Source organism: Micropterus salmoides, unplaced genomic scaffold (genome assembly GCF_014851395.1).
Source record: "Micropterus salmoides isolate LMB-PRFRI ecotype aquatic unplaced genomic scaffold, ASM1485139v1 Ms_hic_scaffold_1, whole genome shotgun sequence".
Lineage (NCBI taxonomy): Eukaryota > Metazoa > Chordata > Actinopteri > Centrarchiformes > Centrarchidae > Micropterus > Micropterus salmoides.
The window spans coordinates 3,334,126-3,348,929 of record NW_024040040.1 but is presented as its reverse complement, the minus strand read 5'-3'; the positions used below and the strand labels follow the sequence as shown (position 1 = coordinate 3,348,929).

The 14,804-nt window shown below is 40.9% G+C and overlaps 1 protein-coding gene across 1 annotated transcript in view; it reads left to right on the top strand.

Annotated features, from left to right (window-relative positions):
- Window positions 1–14,804, top strand: part of xdh (xanthine dehydrogenase) — a 28,949-nt gene that overhangs the window by 750 nt on the left and 13,395 nt on the right. Inside the window, exons 2-17 of the mRNA XM_038724352.1 lie at window positions 1,329–1,386; window positions 2,621–2,717; window positions 2,879–2,987; window positions 4,169–4,295; window positions 4,475–4,536; window positions 5,422–5,514; window positions 5,599–5,679; window positions 5,913–6,057; window positions 6,144–6,236; window positions 6,761–6,912; window positions 7,451–7,544; window positions 9,316–9,425; window positions 11,314–11,498; window positions 11,567–11,729; window positions 13,907–13,996; window positions 14,562–14,731. Of these exons, the coding sequence (XP_038580280.1) occupies window positions 1,329–1,386; window positions 2,621–2,717; window positions 2,879–2,987; window positions 4,169–4,295; window positions 4,475–4,536; window positions 5,422–5,514; window positions 5,599–5,679; window positions 5,913–6,057; window positions 6,144–6,236; window positions 6,761–6,912; window positions 7,451–7,544; window positions 9,316–9,425; window positions 11,314–11,498; window positions 11,567–11,729; window positions 13,907–13,996; window positions 14,562–14,731 (1,829 nt within the window). The remainder of the gene's footprint in view (window positions 1–1,328; window positions 1,387–2,620; window positions 2,718–2,878; window positions 2,988–4,168; window positions 4,296–4,474; window positions 4,537–5,421; window positions 5,515–5,598; window positions 5,680–5,912; window positions 6,058–6,143; window positions 6,237–6,760; window positions 6,913–7,450; window positions 7,545–9,315; window positions 9,426–11,313; window positions 11,499–11,566; window positions 11,730–13,906; window positions 13,997–14,561; window positions 14,732–14,804) is intronic.

The window sequence follows — 14,804 nt, the reverse complement described above, 5'->3', positions numbered from 1 at the left end:
ACTGGCGACAGCGGCCCGCTGGCTCACAGGTGGAAACAGTGACCGGGCCGACTGCCTCGACCGGTTGGGTTGACAGACAGAAATGCTCCTTATTAATGAACTTCAGCAGTTTTGGCAACCAGCCATGAAGCTGTTGTGTTGCGGCCTGACTCATACTGAGACTCCTCATGTTGGTAAATCCTGTCTGCAGGAGAACAAAAGTTTCTGGAGGCAATAAAGACAAAGACAAGATGTTAAAGAAGCCCATAAAAGTAATAATAATAATTATTATTAAAATAACACTTTTACATATACTCTGAATGCTTTCTTGTTGCCTGTAGATAGATGATATAATGTTTGGGTTTCCACTTGTTACCATTACTGATTAATCTGGATCAGTTTCATCTCTCACTGTAAACCCCAAACCCGTTTTTGAAGTAAAATTGTAATGTTAAGTCTACACAAACTTCACATGTTCACTTGACATAAAAAGTCATCCCTTGTAAGGTTGACATAATTTTTTTGTGTTAAGTCAACAATTTTTCATTTTGGAGTTAGTCTTACTAAAATATTTAAAGATATAGCCTAATTAGTTTAAGGCCAATTAACTTGTGCAAATATATTTTGAAAGTTGAATTAACAGAAAAAATAGTTGTAAAAATTTGTACTAAATTTTTTTGTGTTCATATGACAAGTAGTTACTTTCTGTTCAATAAAATTAAAGATTTGTGTTCATTTAACGTAACAAAAACACATAATTACAACATGTGTTGCTGTGTTATGCTGGACACAAAAATGTTACGTTGTCTTGACATAAAAATGTTTTTACAAACTTATTATTTTTAGTACACACATTATAGTAAGAATTAGTCAAAGCAACGTAAATTTAAAGGCTGAGTTTAACTTCCATTTCTTTGTTTGTCTGTCGGCTGATCTGATCAGTTTCATATATAGTCCATGTTTTTTTGGTGAGTTTGTAAAGATTTAATATAATTAATCATCTTGTATTGTTCCTTTAGCAGGCCAGGTTCTGTTGAGGATTAACTTTAAACCTGGATTAAATAAACTGTCCTTAGGTCCAGGTGTCCACGTAGAGATGATAATTTCCTCTCATTCTGTCTCTGGATTAAATAAACAAGGCGTCTTTTTCTTTTGTTACTGAATTGGAGCCTCATAGAAAAGACTTCAGACCAACTTATGACTCGCACAACGATGAATTAATTAAAGGTAGCTGTCGCTGAGGACACTCACACCTGCAGGATTTATTCCAGCTTCCAGTATGCGATAATCTAATTAACTTCTCTTGGATCTTGTTATTAATAAAATATTTACTATTTTCTGTGCTGCAGATTGTTGAGAGAAACGCAGATCCTGAGATGACCCTGCTGGTGTATCTGAGGAGGAAACGTAGGCTGACACACCCACACACATAAAAATATAGAGAGGGATATTGTGTCATGTGCAGAACTTCTGTCTTGTACTTTATGAGATTTAGTCATCACTTTAGTATTTTGGTTGTGACATCCACCACATTTCCCGTTTCACAACTTCACATTAACGCCACAAGACTTTCACTTCGGCACTGACTGGTAGTCAGATTTCCTCACTAAAGCCAAACAGGTTCACGTTAAATAAAAAAGTGATTAGTACAGGGACAAGTTATTTCTTTTAGAAGTAACACCAGCTCTCAGTTTCTGGTCAGCGGTGGATACAAACCAAAAGCTACAGCTGATGTTTATTATTGAGTTTGGTTGATCAACGTTCACATAAAACAGCCAACTGTGAGGTCAGTGACCGTCTCTGAGATAACAGCTCAAAATAAAGATTGTGGAAACGGTAAACAGCTGTAAAGACATCTAACTTTATTTTGATGTCAGACTCTTGGCATGCTGGCTTTCCCTTCTTTAGGGGCAGGTGTTTTCTGTTGCAGTTCTTGTCCTGCGAGTCCTTGAGGAGGTTAGAGATGCGGCTTTTTGAGGAGGGCCGCTGGGGCTCCAATAACTATTTGAGCCTCCTTAAAACCTCTGGCACTTTCTCATAGACCCGCGGACCTTTTAAAGGACCAACTGAACATCTGTAAGATATTTACAAAACATTTGCAGGACCTCTCAATTCAATTGAATTCAATCTTTATTTTTCCGCCGGGGGAATCTGATTCGGATTAGGGTTAAAAAACAGAAACACAAGCAAACACACATGTGACAAAACAAAAGAAGAAGAGCCGCTACGTGGACTTTATCTGTTAGTTCGTCTGAAGGTAGTGAGACGTGGAAATGGCAGCCTCAGCAGTGCAGGGCGCTTCTGACAGCAGCTCAGGCTCAGAGCAAATTTAGGGCATTAATTACCATAAAGCCTCCTCAAGGACTACACTGAGCACAGAAACAGAAATTCCTGCTCCCTGATTGGCTGGCACTAAGAGATGATATTGATTCCTAGGTGAGGAGAGGACAATGTCTTCCAGGTGTCCTCTGGAGACGATGACACCAGCTCAGTGTTGTTTTAAATGAGGACATAGTGTCTGTCGTAACAGCCAGTTTAGTCTTTAACGGTCTGGAGGTCAGAGAGTGTTTCTGAGCGGACGGTGAAGAGATCATGCGTCGCTGTCAATGACTGAGTGAATTCACTGTGTTTGTGTGTTCAGTGGGTTTAACAGGAACTAAGCTGGGCTGCGCTGAGGGCGGCTGTGGAGCCTGTACCGTCATGCTGTCCAGATACCAACCACACACTCAGCAGCTGCTGTATCCTTAAACCACGTGCGTTTGTGACTCCGCGCTAAGACACTTGCTGGATGGATGTTGTGTGTTTCAGCTGCAGTCTCGTGCTCTCTGAAGCACTTTGTGATGACGAACTGATTCCACAGCTGGTAAACAGATTAACAGTCTTTAATTACCCCGTCCAGTCACTACGCCGTCAACGCCTGTCTCGCCCCCGTCTGCTCCCTGCACCTTGTCGCCGTGACGACTGTGGAAGGCATCGGCAGCGTGGCGAGAAAACTACATCCTGTCCAGGTGAAACACAGTAAACTCTCAGAACATTTGGCGTAAAGTTCTGGATTCACTATTAACTAACTCTCCAACAAGCTTCTTTCTCCTTATGCTTTGTCTAATACGATGTTTGTTACTTATTGATAAGTGTTGTAAATATTTGACTACAACTCTGTATCTATAACACGGGCGACCTGTCCAGGGCGTCTTTGGCCCGATGGCAGCTGTGATTGGCTCCTGGTACGCAGGATAAGCGGTTGACGATGGATGGATGGATATTGCTATTATGTCATGTTATTTAATTTTAGGTTGCCCTTTTAATAACTGGCCAGGGACAACAGATGCAAATTAGCCTGTTGAGCTAACTCTGGCTCATTTACAGTGACTTTAGTGTTAATTAAGGAGCACTGTCCTCCTGTCAAATAAACAAATAAATGAAATTAAAATCACCTGAGAGATTATCATCTTACAAAGTAGTTGTCTGTGCACAACGTTAACAACGTGCCGTTTCAAAATGGCGATGTTTCGCAATGTTAAGGAGTACTTTTATTTTGAAAGTCTAACCGGAGGTGGCTTATTTGTTGTCGCTTACTTGAGCGCGAAGTTCTAAATGTTGCAAAGCAACACCAAGAGGTGTTGACCAAACCTCCATATGTGACAAGTTGGGAGTGAGAATGTGTTGTACCAACGCACATGGCGTCCTTTAAGCACTTCAACGCACTGGGGGAAGCCCTAAAGTGCCACTAACAGTAAAGTCACAGTAAGGAGGTGGATGGCTGGGGCAAAAAACAGACTTTCACCCAGGAGACTGGTGTTTTGTTTCCCATGTCCTACAAAAAGTCAACTTTGATTCCTTTTATTGATGTTACGTAACTTAAGTAATTTAAGTCAAGTAACGTACTAATTTTAACCCGAACTGTAATCTTTTCCTAAACCTAATCAAACTGCAATGTTTCACGATGTTACCACTAGTTTTATTATGAAAGTCTGACTGGACGTATTTATTCTTGCTAGCTTGACCGTCTTTTACAAACCGACGCTAAAGGGTACCCAGGCGATTAAATGCGACGCCAAGGGTCTTGACCAAGCGTCCAAATGTGACGCCCTGGGATGTGAAAGGCTTGTCAGGTTCTTGGTGTTATTTTAATGTGTGTGAACATGTTAAATACAGACGTGAATTGTTATAAATGTGTTTTCATCTTCAGGAGCGAATAGCAAAGGCTCACGGCTCTCAGTGTGGTTTCTGTACTCCGGGGATCGTCATGTCCATGTACGCTCTGCTGAGAAACAACCCCACACCCAAAATGGCCGACGTGGAGGAGGCCTTCCACGGTACTGCCAGAGACTGATTAGCATACTTTGGATATGGAATTACAGCATTTGTAGTTGACTTTCAGTTTAGTGAACAGGGACAAAAATGACACAAAAAGTGCCCTAAAAGTACATAAAGAAAAACGTATTAAATATGTTGGAAACACATTGACAACACTAAGAAAATAATATTTTTTCAGGAAATCTGTGTCGTTGCACCGGATACAGGCCCATACTGGAGGGATACAAGACTTTCACTGTGGTGAGACAGACACACTGTAAACGTTTCCATGCACACAGAAAATCTCACATCTTTACCTGCTCTGCAGTGACCTGGTCACTGTGAATAAATCCACCATCAAGTAGTCAGATTTCTCTCCAGCATTTGGGCAGTAATGTGTCTGAATTCTACAAACAGTTTAATTTAGATAATTTCTGATTGGAGTTTGGTTTGAAATGGAACACCTTCTGCTAATAAACGTTCTGGCCCAAACAGCATGCACACTAAATTACTAACTGGTACAAAGAAAAACAAAGAAATCTAATTAAAATAATTTTTTTGAAATAGTCTCTTCAGTTCAGTTGAAAAGATCCCCAAATAAAAGTGGATTGTCCCTGTAACTGTCGACATCAGCCAGCCTCTGAATATGGATTCCCAAGGTTATGGAAGCAAAGAAAATTTTAATGTGGTAAATAATATTATGAAATTGAATTACTTAATGTTGAAATTTAAATAGCACTGAAATATTTTACTTTGAAAACCATCAGTCCGTGGTTTACGTGGTTTGAACTCTGAAATATACATTTCATTTTAAGAGATGCATTAAAAAAAAAAACCGTTACAGTTTGAATATATGTGACAAGAATCTCCTGTATGAATTTGTCAAACTTAAAATTTACTTTATGCAACTGCTTGAAATTACTTTCTGGAAATGTCAAAGATTAATAAATGTAGTTTTCAAAGTAAATGATGCAGTGATTAGATTTCACAATAGGTGTTCAGTTGCTGCTAATATTCATGTTCTGTCTTTACTTCCATAGTTCAGGGAAGAAAGAAAACACTTGGTCCATCAATCAGGATGTTGCTTGTAGAAGGCCGGACTTCCTCGTTATCCAGACAGTAACACTGTGTGTTGAAATTTTCCAGGAGGGGGGATGCTGTGGTGGCAGAGGGCGGGAGAACGGCTGCTGCATGGCCAATGGGAACGGAGCTGAGAAAAGCTCAGAGGAACACAGTGATGTATGTGTAACTAACTACTGTACAAACAGTTTTGAGACCAGCATGTTCAGTGTTTCTGACTGTAAACTGAATGTCTATCTGCAGGAAGCAAAGTCCCTGTTTAATGCAGCAGACTTTGAGCCCCTTGATCCCACACAGGAGGTCATCTTCCCTCCTGAACTCATGGTAAACAACACACACACTAAAACACAGCGTTATCGGGTGGCAGTACAGCAGATTATAAAGAACAGAAGATAAAGTCAACCAGTTCAGCTCTTACATAAAAGGAAGGACATCATCAGCGTACAGAAGAATATAGTGTGTTGTTTTAGACGTGAGCGTACTGTAAACAAATATGCTTAGTAAAATGGTCAAAAACCTTCTGAATCCTCTTTTTATCTTTCCTTCCTTCCATCTAGTCTCTCACCAAAGGTCAAGGGCCGGGCTCGCTGTGTTTCCGTGGTGACAGAGCGGTGTGGCTTCAGCCTGACAGTCTGGACGATTTTCTGCGTCTGAAATGGGAACATCCAGACGCCCGAGTGGTGGTGGGAAACACTGAAGTGGGTCCGTCTGTCTCTCAAATACATTATTTAATTAATTAATCGAATCAGTCAGAAACTTGTTGACTCACTCACGGTCTGTGTTTTTAGGTATCGAGGTGAAGTTTAAGAACATGGTGTACCCGGTCATCTTGGCTCCAGCCTTCATCCCCGAACTGAACAGAGTGACACGCACTCAGGATGGTGAGTAATGATACTGATACTAAAACAAACCAGACATATAAACTGCAGTTTCAAAGCTTACTGACTGGCCGAAACTGGGCTAGCATGGCTAAAAGACTGTACGCTAGCATGGCTAAAAGACTGTACGCTAGCATGGCTAAAAGACTGTACGCTAGCATGGCTAAAAGGCTGTATGCTAGCACGGCTAAAAGACACTATGCTAGCATGGCTAAAAGACTGTACGCTAGCATGGCTAAAAGGCTGTATGCTAGCATGGCTAAAAGGCTGTATGCTAGCATGGCTAAAAGGCTGTATGCTAGCATGGCTAAAAGACACTATGCTAGCATGGCTAAAATACCGTATGTTAGCATGGCTAAAAGACACTATGCTAGCATGGCTAAAAGACACAATGTTAGCATGGCTAAAAGACACAATGTTAGCATGGCTAAAAGACACTATGCTAGCATGGCTAAAAGACACTATGCTAGCATGGCTAAAAGACATAATCAATATAATAAATACTAAACAATAACATTTGTGTTTAGGTGTAGTGTTTGGTGCAGCGTGCACGCTCAGCCACATGGGGGCGGTGCTCAAGAAGGCGGTGAAGACTCTTCCTCCTCATCAGGCCGAAGTCTTCCTCGCCGTGCTGGAACAGTTGCGCTGGTTTGCTGGACTGCAGATACGCAACGTAGCGGTGAGCAAGGCAGTTTCGGCCCCACTCATTACTGTGAAATGTATTAATCATATTTACAGTGAAAATGTTGCACTCAGCGTGATTTTGAATGAGTCAAACGAAGTGCATAGCGCACCGTGGGTAGTTCAGGGTGCAGGGGAGATTGCAGGGGAGATTGAATCTTTTACAGGAAATACCCAAAGTTGTGGGTAGACCAGGCAAAGTGACTTGAACTTCAGTCTTTTACTTTACGACTTGGGTAAATTTGTAAACTTCTGAAAGTTTAAGACTTCCCAACAAAGGCACAGAGCAAGTGCTTAGTTCAAGGAACCTGGAATAGTGTTTTCCAGGAGCTAAACAGAACCAGTAGGTAACAGCGTTGAGCAGCAAACACACAATTTCAGATTTGGCTGATTAGAAAGCTGCTGATTTTTGACATTTTGTGCCAGTAAAATGTTTGCAAGTTTGCAAATCACATTAAAGAATATTTCAGTCCATTAGAAACATCTCATCTCAACATGTTATTTAATGACACCATGTCGTGTTTTTGTGTTTTCAGGCTGTTGGTGGGAACGTCATGACAGCCAGCCCCATATCAGACCTCAACCCTGTTTTTATGGCAGCGGGCTGCAAACTCACACTGATGGACAAGGGTAACACTATCCACTATCTCTGTGGGGACTCATTCACAGTCCCTAGCCCCTTACCCTCACCTTCACCATAACACCTTAACCTAACTGTAACATAGTACAGTAAAACCAAGTCTTAACCCTCAAACAGCATCTCAACCCGTGTGAACCTCAATATTTCCCATCTGTTAGTGTGTATTCAGGTGAAAGTCCTCACCTGGACATAAGAACATGAAACACACACACAGATGTTATTCATTCTTGTGATTTTCCAGGAATCTGTTCCACCAGTGTTTTTGTTGAGATCAGAGTTCACTAATAGAAAAACTACTGAACACATGAACATCCATGGTCACACGTACGTAATGTAAGGACAGTGTGATTAACAGTAGATCAGTTTAGTCCTTTAAATCCCTTTAATTAATTAGTTTAATTATTTTTATTTATTTAATATAACTTCACTGTGTGAAGTTTATTTTGAAAGGTGCCATATATAGTACTAAACTCATTTTTCTGGATGCTTAATGTAAAATCATTATACTGTACTGTGTAAATACATTGTCTTGGTGTTGCGCCATACTTACATACATAGAAGTTCAAGCGACCTTTGATCCACATTCTTGCATATGTCCAAACTGACTGTAAAAACTTGTTATGTGAGTTTATGTAACAGCTTGTGTAAGAGGAACAAAAACCTGTTAAGAGGTTAAAAGTAGGGCTGGGCACGTTAATGCATTCTTATCACATTAACATTCATTAATTAATGTTAACATTAATTAATGAATGTTAACGCAGTTTTTATAAAATAATTATTTTGAAATTCCGTCGCTCACTGGCTCTGAATACACAGGCCTACAGTCAAACCATGGGTCACAGGAGAGGTTGTTGATCGGCCTGCAAATAAGGTGAACAGACAGGGAGACGGCGCTCCGCGAGTGAACGGCAGGCGCTCTATGGACAGTAACCATGGCAACGGCTTCTGTGCGCTACACAGCTGTAGCCTATTTAGCTTAACTTCATATTATAGGCTCCATAGTTTTACCTGACAGGCCGTCATCTAGTTTTGCGGCTCTGTCATGTGAATTCCCTCCTGTTGATGTCCTGATAACTATTTAGATTCTGGAAACTCACAAACGGCGAGTATCAGTCTCTCTTCCAACAATTCGTGCTGCGCATCGCGTACAAAAAGTTCAAGACAACTTCGGCAGCAGGCGAGCGTGTGCGTGAGGCGAGCACGAGCACAACAGTTTCACGGGTCAGCTTTGGTTTAATATTTGATTTGATTTCATTAATGTTTAAGTTAAGATTTACAAGAAATATTTTATTGCTGCTGTGTAAAAGAAATACTGCTGGGAAAAAGCACAAGATTTGTTTAAAGTAAAAAGTGCGCAATACACTACTTTAGAATTTATTATTCAATTTTGCTAGAAAATCATGAGATTAATCGCGATTAAAAAATTTAATCGTTGCCCAGCACTAGTTAAAAGTTAATACGTTAGAGCTGTGTTCATGGTCACCCTACAAGTTCATACTTTCCACTTTACTTACCTCTGTTTTCATTTGTTTTCATTTGTTTCTACTGCACTTAAAAGCAACATTACATTTAACATCACACACGTGGAAATCAGCGCCATCCAGAGTCAACACAAGATCTAATGCGTCACAGGTGCTTTAATACAGCGAGTCAGTAATGTTTTCTGATGCTGTAGGTTTGCAAACACAAAAGGGGCTTAAATATGAACTCTAATGCGTAATGCTGACCTTTGACCTTTCACCCCGTCTGTCTGTCTGACAGATGGCAGCCGTGTGGTTCGGATGGACGACAGTTTCTTCACAGGTTACAGGAAGACGATTCTGCGACCGCAGGAGATCCTGCTGTCCATAGAGATCCCATACAGCAAGAAGGTAGATCCAGCATCACTACTGTCTGTCACGTAGCAACTACTACTGGTTACCTACAAACCTCTATAGAGAGAATAAGCCCCTCCCCTTCCGGTGGACAGCCATGGGACCTTATTTTAGAAAAATATGTCAATAGTCAACGGCGAGAGACAACAAATGTTTTGATACTGTTGGAAACATGTCCTGACTTACACACCTAATGTTTGTCAGTTTAAAATATAATTTAAGTCAAGAAAAGTCGCAGTTTGTTGTAAAACAGTGTAAGACTTAAAATACGTAGTTACAAAGACCACAAACCCACAAGTGGCGTATGTGACATCATAGCTGTTTCTCTCAATGACTGAAGCTGATGTCACTAAAGCTAACGTCAATTAAACTAACATTACTGAAGCTAACGTTTCTGTAGCTATCTTTACAGAAGCTAACATCACTAAAGCTAATGTTACTGAAGCAAACATAACTGAAGCAAACATCACTAAAGCTAACGTCACTGAAGCTAATGTTACTGAAGCTAACGTCACAGAAGCTAACGTTACTGAGGCTAAGGTCAATGAAACTAACATTACTGAAGCTATCTTTACTGAAGCTAACGTTACTGAAGCTAACGTCACAGAAGCTAAGGTTACTGAGGCTAACGTCAATTAAACTAACATTACTGAAGCTAACATCACTAAAGCTAATGTTACTGAAGCAAACATAACTGAAGCAAACATCACTGAAGCTAACGTCACTGAAGCTAACGTCACAGAAGCTAACATAAATGAAACTAACATTACTTAAGCTAACGTTACTGAAGCTATCTTTACTGAAGCAAACATAACTGAAGCAAACATCACTGAAGCTAATGTCAAAGAAGCTAACATTACTAAAGCTAATGTTACTGAAGCAAACATAACTGAAGCTAACATCACTGAAGCTAACGTAAATGAAACTAACATTACTAAAGCTAATGTCAATTAAACTAACATTACTGAAGCTAACGTTTCTGTAGCTATCTTTACTGAAGCTAACATCACTAAAGCTAATGTTACTGAAGCAAACATAACTGAAGCTAACATCACTGAAGCTAACGTAAATGAAACTAACGTTACTGAAGCTATCTTTACTGAAGCTAGCATCACTGGAGCTAATGTCACCGAAGCTAACGTTACTGAAGCTAACGTCACTGAAGCTAACATCACTGAGCTAACGTCACTGAGCTAACGTCACTGAAGCTAATGTCACTGAAGCTAACGTTTCTGTAGCTAACGTTTCTGTAGCTATCTTTACTGAAGCTAACATCACTAAAGCTAATGTTACTGAAGCAAAAATAACTGAAGCAATCATCACTGAATCTAACGTCACAGAAGCTAATGTAAATGAAACTAACATTACTGAAGCTAGCATCACTGGAGCTAATGTTACTGAAGCAAATGTCACCGAAGCTAACGTTACAGAAGCTAAGGTCAATGAAACTAACATTACTGAAGCTATCTTTACTGAAGCTAACGTCACTGAGTTAACATTAAATTGAAGTTTCCTGCTCAGCTCAGTCTGAAGGGGAGATGTTAGCTAACTCAGCGCTAACCGGCTTCACTTTCCCAGCAGGTGGGAAACAACAGACTTACTGCATTATGTTGGTGACATATATGGTGCGAGATGAGAGATGTAGTTCATCGAACGGTTTTCACACACAACTAAATGTTACTTTACCTCTTTACGACAAACTTTCTTGACATCGCGTGTAATTCAGGGTACAACTCGTGAACAAGTGTCTGGTCCCGCGGGGCAGAAGAAGAAGCGAGGGGCTTGAGCTCTCTATTCGTGTCCTAGCAAACATTGTCTGTCACCTAGAAATCAGTGTCACAGAGCTGTATTCAGACGCTGGTGGTTTTATGTCTTTTCTCTTCAGACTCAGTTCGTCTCCGCCTTCAAACAGTCTCCTCGCCGGGAGGATGACATCAGCATCGTCACCGCTGCGATGAGCGTCACCTTCATTCCTGGGACTGACGTCGTCGAGGACTTGAGGATGAGCTACGGTGGCATGGCAGCAACCACGGTGCTGGCGAAGAAGACGGCGAACAGACTGCTGGGAAGGTAACAAATGCAACGACTTCAAAATGAGAATAAAGGAAGGAATGATGTAACTCTCTGATGTCATCCAGGCGGTGGGGGGAGGAGCTTCTGCAGGAGGCTTGCTCCTCATTGGCTGAGGAGATGACCCTGGACCCCTCTGCGCCAGGCGGCATGGTGACATACCGTCGAACTTTGACCCTCAGCCTCTTCTACAAGTTCTACCTGACGGTGCTGCAGAAGCTCAGAGAGCAGGTCACAAACTAATTTTAACATTTCTGAGCCTCCCAACTCACAAACGGAAGCTTTGTCAAGACCCCTTGGCTTGTTAACGACCTGGGTGCTCCTTTAGTGTTGTTGTTCGATGTGTCAAGTAAATATGCAAAACTATTTGTTTAGGTTAAAGCAGGGCAGACACGGCACGACTTTAGAAATCTTGTTGTTTTATTCCAGCTCACACAGTGCGAGTAAGTCGTCTGCGACGTAAAGCCAAGGCTCACGATGTGGGTGCTCACACTGTACGTGTATAACAGCCTGTCAGTGTTCTGACTGTTGACAATATTAATTAAAGATTTCTTTGAATGTAGAAGTTTGTTTGTTAGCAATAATTCTAACAGGATGCTGCCTTGATCAGCTGTGTGCTGCTTGAAAAAGAGAGCTGTTTATCGACCAGGGGGCTGGGAGGATGTGGACAGCATGGCATGTTAATTTTGCAGACGGAATTGGAGGTAAACTAGCTACGTTTTACTGTACAGATTATTAACTTGACGCCGTTCACCACTTAATGCAGGCGCTGTGAGGAACAAAAGGCACTGATCGTGGGGAATCCACTGTGGTTCTGCTTCAACTGTGCGAGAGCCTGACGACGGTCGACCAAAATTTCTGACTATGTCAGAAATTGATCCGACCGTCCGACGGCCGTTCGGGAGCAGTTGATCGCTCCTGGCTACCCCCTGTACGCTGCACGGCAAACGACGCCCGATGAATCGTACAGTGTAAGCCCAGCTTTAGGCATGAAAATCCGTGTACGGTTCGTTCTTTCATTATTTCGTTTCAAAACCAAATCGGAAAAACGGTAAACAGAAAAACAGACATCTGTTTTGTTTTTCTGTTTTAAACCCATAACCGAAAACTTGTCTTTTAATTATTACAATAATAATAATAAAAAATTAAAATAATATAACTGAGGTCTTATTAAGGTGAACTAAGCTCCTCCTGGCGCCCCCCTAGTTTGCACCATGCCTACAACCCGTTCTCACTCATCACAGATGGACCCATGGTCAAGGCCTATCGTTCGTAACCGGGGCTCCCTATAGCGTCATGGGTCAACGCAGTGGCCCTGTAGAATCAGTTTATGGCAGTAAAGGCAGGTAGGCTATATGGCTATTTAACAGAAAAGACATGGTTGGGGTGAAAGGAGGATCAGCAACTTTTAGACTTGTGTTTGTTTATCCTGTGAAACAAAAAGTCAACATTAGGCTACATATTTTTTATATTTAATTTAATATCAGGCTATTTATTTTCAGGTCGCATCACATCTCAACTGTGGCGAATATGACTGTAGATGTGAGCACTATATTGCAGAGCCTCAAAATTCTCCAATTTCTAGCTTAAGTACGTCAGCATCAAGGAAGCATTTTGTTTTGGGCTGATCTGAAGCAGCTGGTTACCTGAGCATCTAAGAAAATACCCGAATATCGTTATCAAGCGCCAGACAATATTACACAGCTGCAGCCTCCGGTACTGTCCTGTTTTTCTGACTATGTTGATGTTGAAGTTCATCTTAATTACATTTAATCAGGCACCGCCATCAGCCAAGTGTATCTGCTGCAGGTTTATCAAGTGGAACACACAAAGCTACCCAAATCAGACTCATTAAATATCAAAATCAACATTTTTCCCGTTTTGGTTTTAAACAGAAAAAACAAAAAACAACTTTTTTTTTTTTGTCTGATTCGGTTTTGAAACGAAATAACGAACCATACACGGATTCATGAAAAGTACTTGATTAGGTTTAGGAAAAGATCGTGGTTTAGGTTAAAATAACTACTTCCTTACATAAGGTTACATTACTTGCTTAACTCACGTAATCTGCGTACTGTAACTTAAATAAAAACATTCACTGTTGACTTTTTGATTCACACGGGAAATGAACACACTGGTCTCCAGGTGAAAGACCGATTTCTGGCCCTCCATCCACCCCAGCCACCTCCTTACTCTGACTTTTCTGTTAAATATCCTACACCTACCTTTAGTGTTCATCAACATCTACAGGGCTTCCCACAGGGCGTTACAAACCGTGCATCCACATGTGACGACTTGAGTGTGAGAACGGGTTGAGCCAAGTACTGTACTGTATAATATTTAATTCTCTTGTTTGTCTGGCATTTTTACCGTTACTGTATTGAACGTTTTGATGTTTTATTTTTCAGGGTGTGAATGTGGAGGAGGTCGCGTCAGACTGTCTGAGCGCTGCAGAGATTTATCATCCAGTGACTCCGTCCAGTGTTCAGATCTACCAGGTGCAACACGCCACCCACAACTGCACTGTTGAAAACATTAAAACTACTAACTGTAACAAAAAGGCCAAAACATTACTGGAGGGTTCTTCAGATATGAAATACTCAACATAAAGTCCACCTTACTTTTTGGAAATTATACAAGATGTTTGGAGCGATGAGATGTTGTTATTGTTCAACAGAATTGTAAAAGAAAAATGTTTGGATTTTAAAAAAATATAATTTATTTAACATTTAACATCTGATTTGTATTATTGATTTTCTTTATTCAGTTAACTGTTTACAGTTTATCTAACACTTTCTGTCCATTTTATTTCCTAAAGTAAAGGTCTAAATGTTGCTGAAAAGCTTCTTCTTATGGAGCCCAAGTGTCATGTTGAATATTTTTGAGGACTACTTTGTGTTCCCTGGATTGTTAAAAAATTTGTAATTATTAACAAAACATTAAAAAATAATTTTTTAAGTAAAATATTTTTCTTTTCAAATTAACAATTTAAACTTTTACATTTTTTGTAGTAAACCAGGTTAGACTGCCAGTTTTGGTGTTAACGTCAAATGTCTCCTCCAGGCGGTGCCGGAGGGGCGGAGCCAGGACGACACAGTGGGTCGTCCCATGATGCACCTGTCGGCTCTGCAGCAGGCGACAGGCGAGGCAGTTTACTGCGACGACGTGCCGCTGTACGAGAACGAGCTGTACCTGGCGCTCGTCACCAGCAGCAAAGCACACGCTTACATCCGGTAAGACTCACACCTGTGTCACACACACACACACACACACACACACACACACACACACACCTGTCCTGTCTGA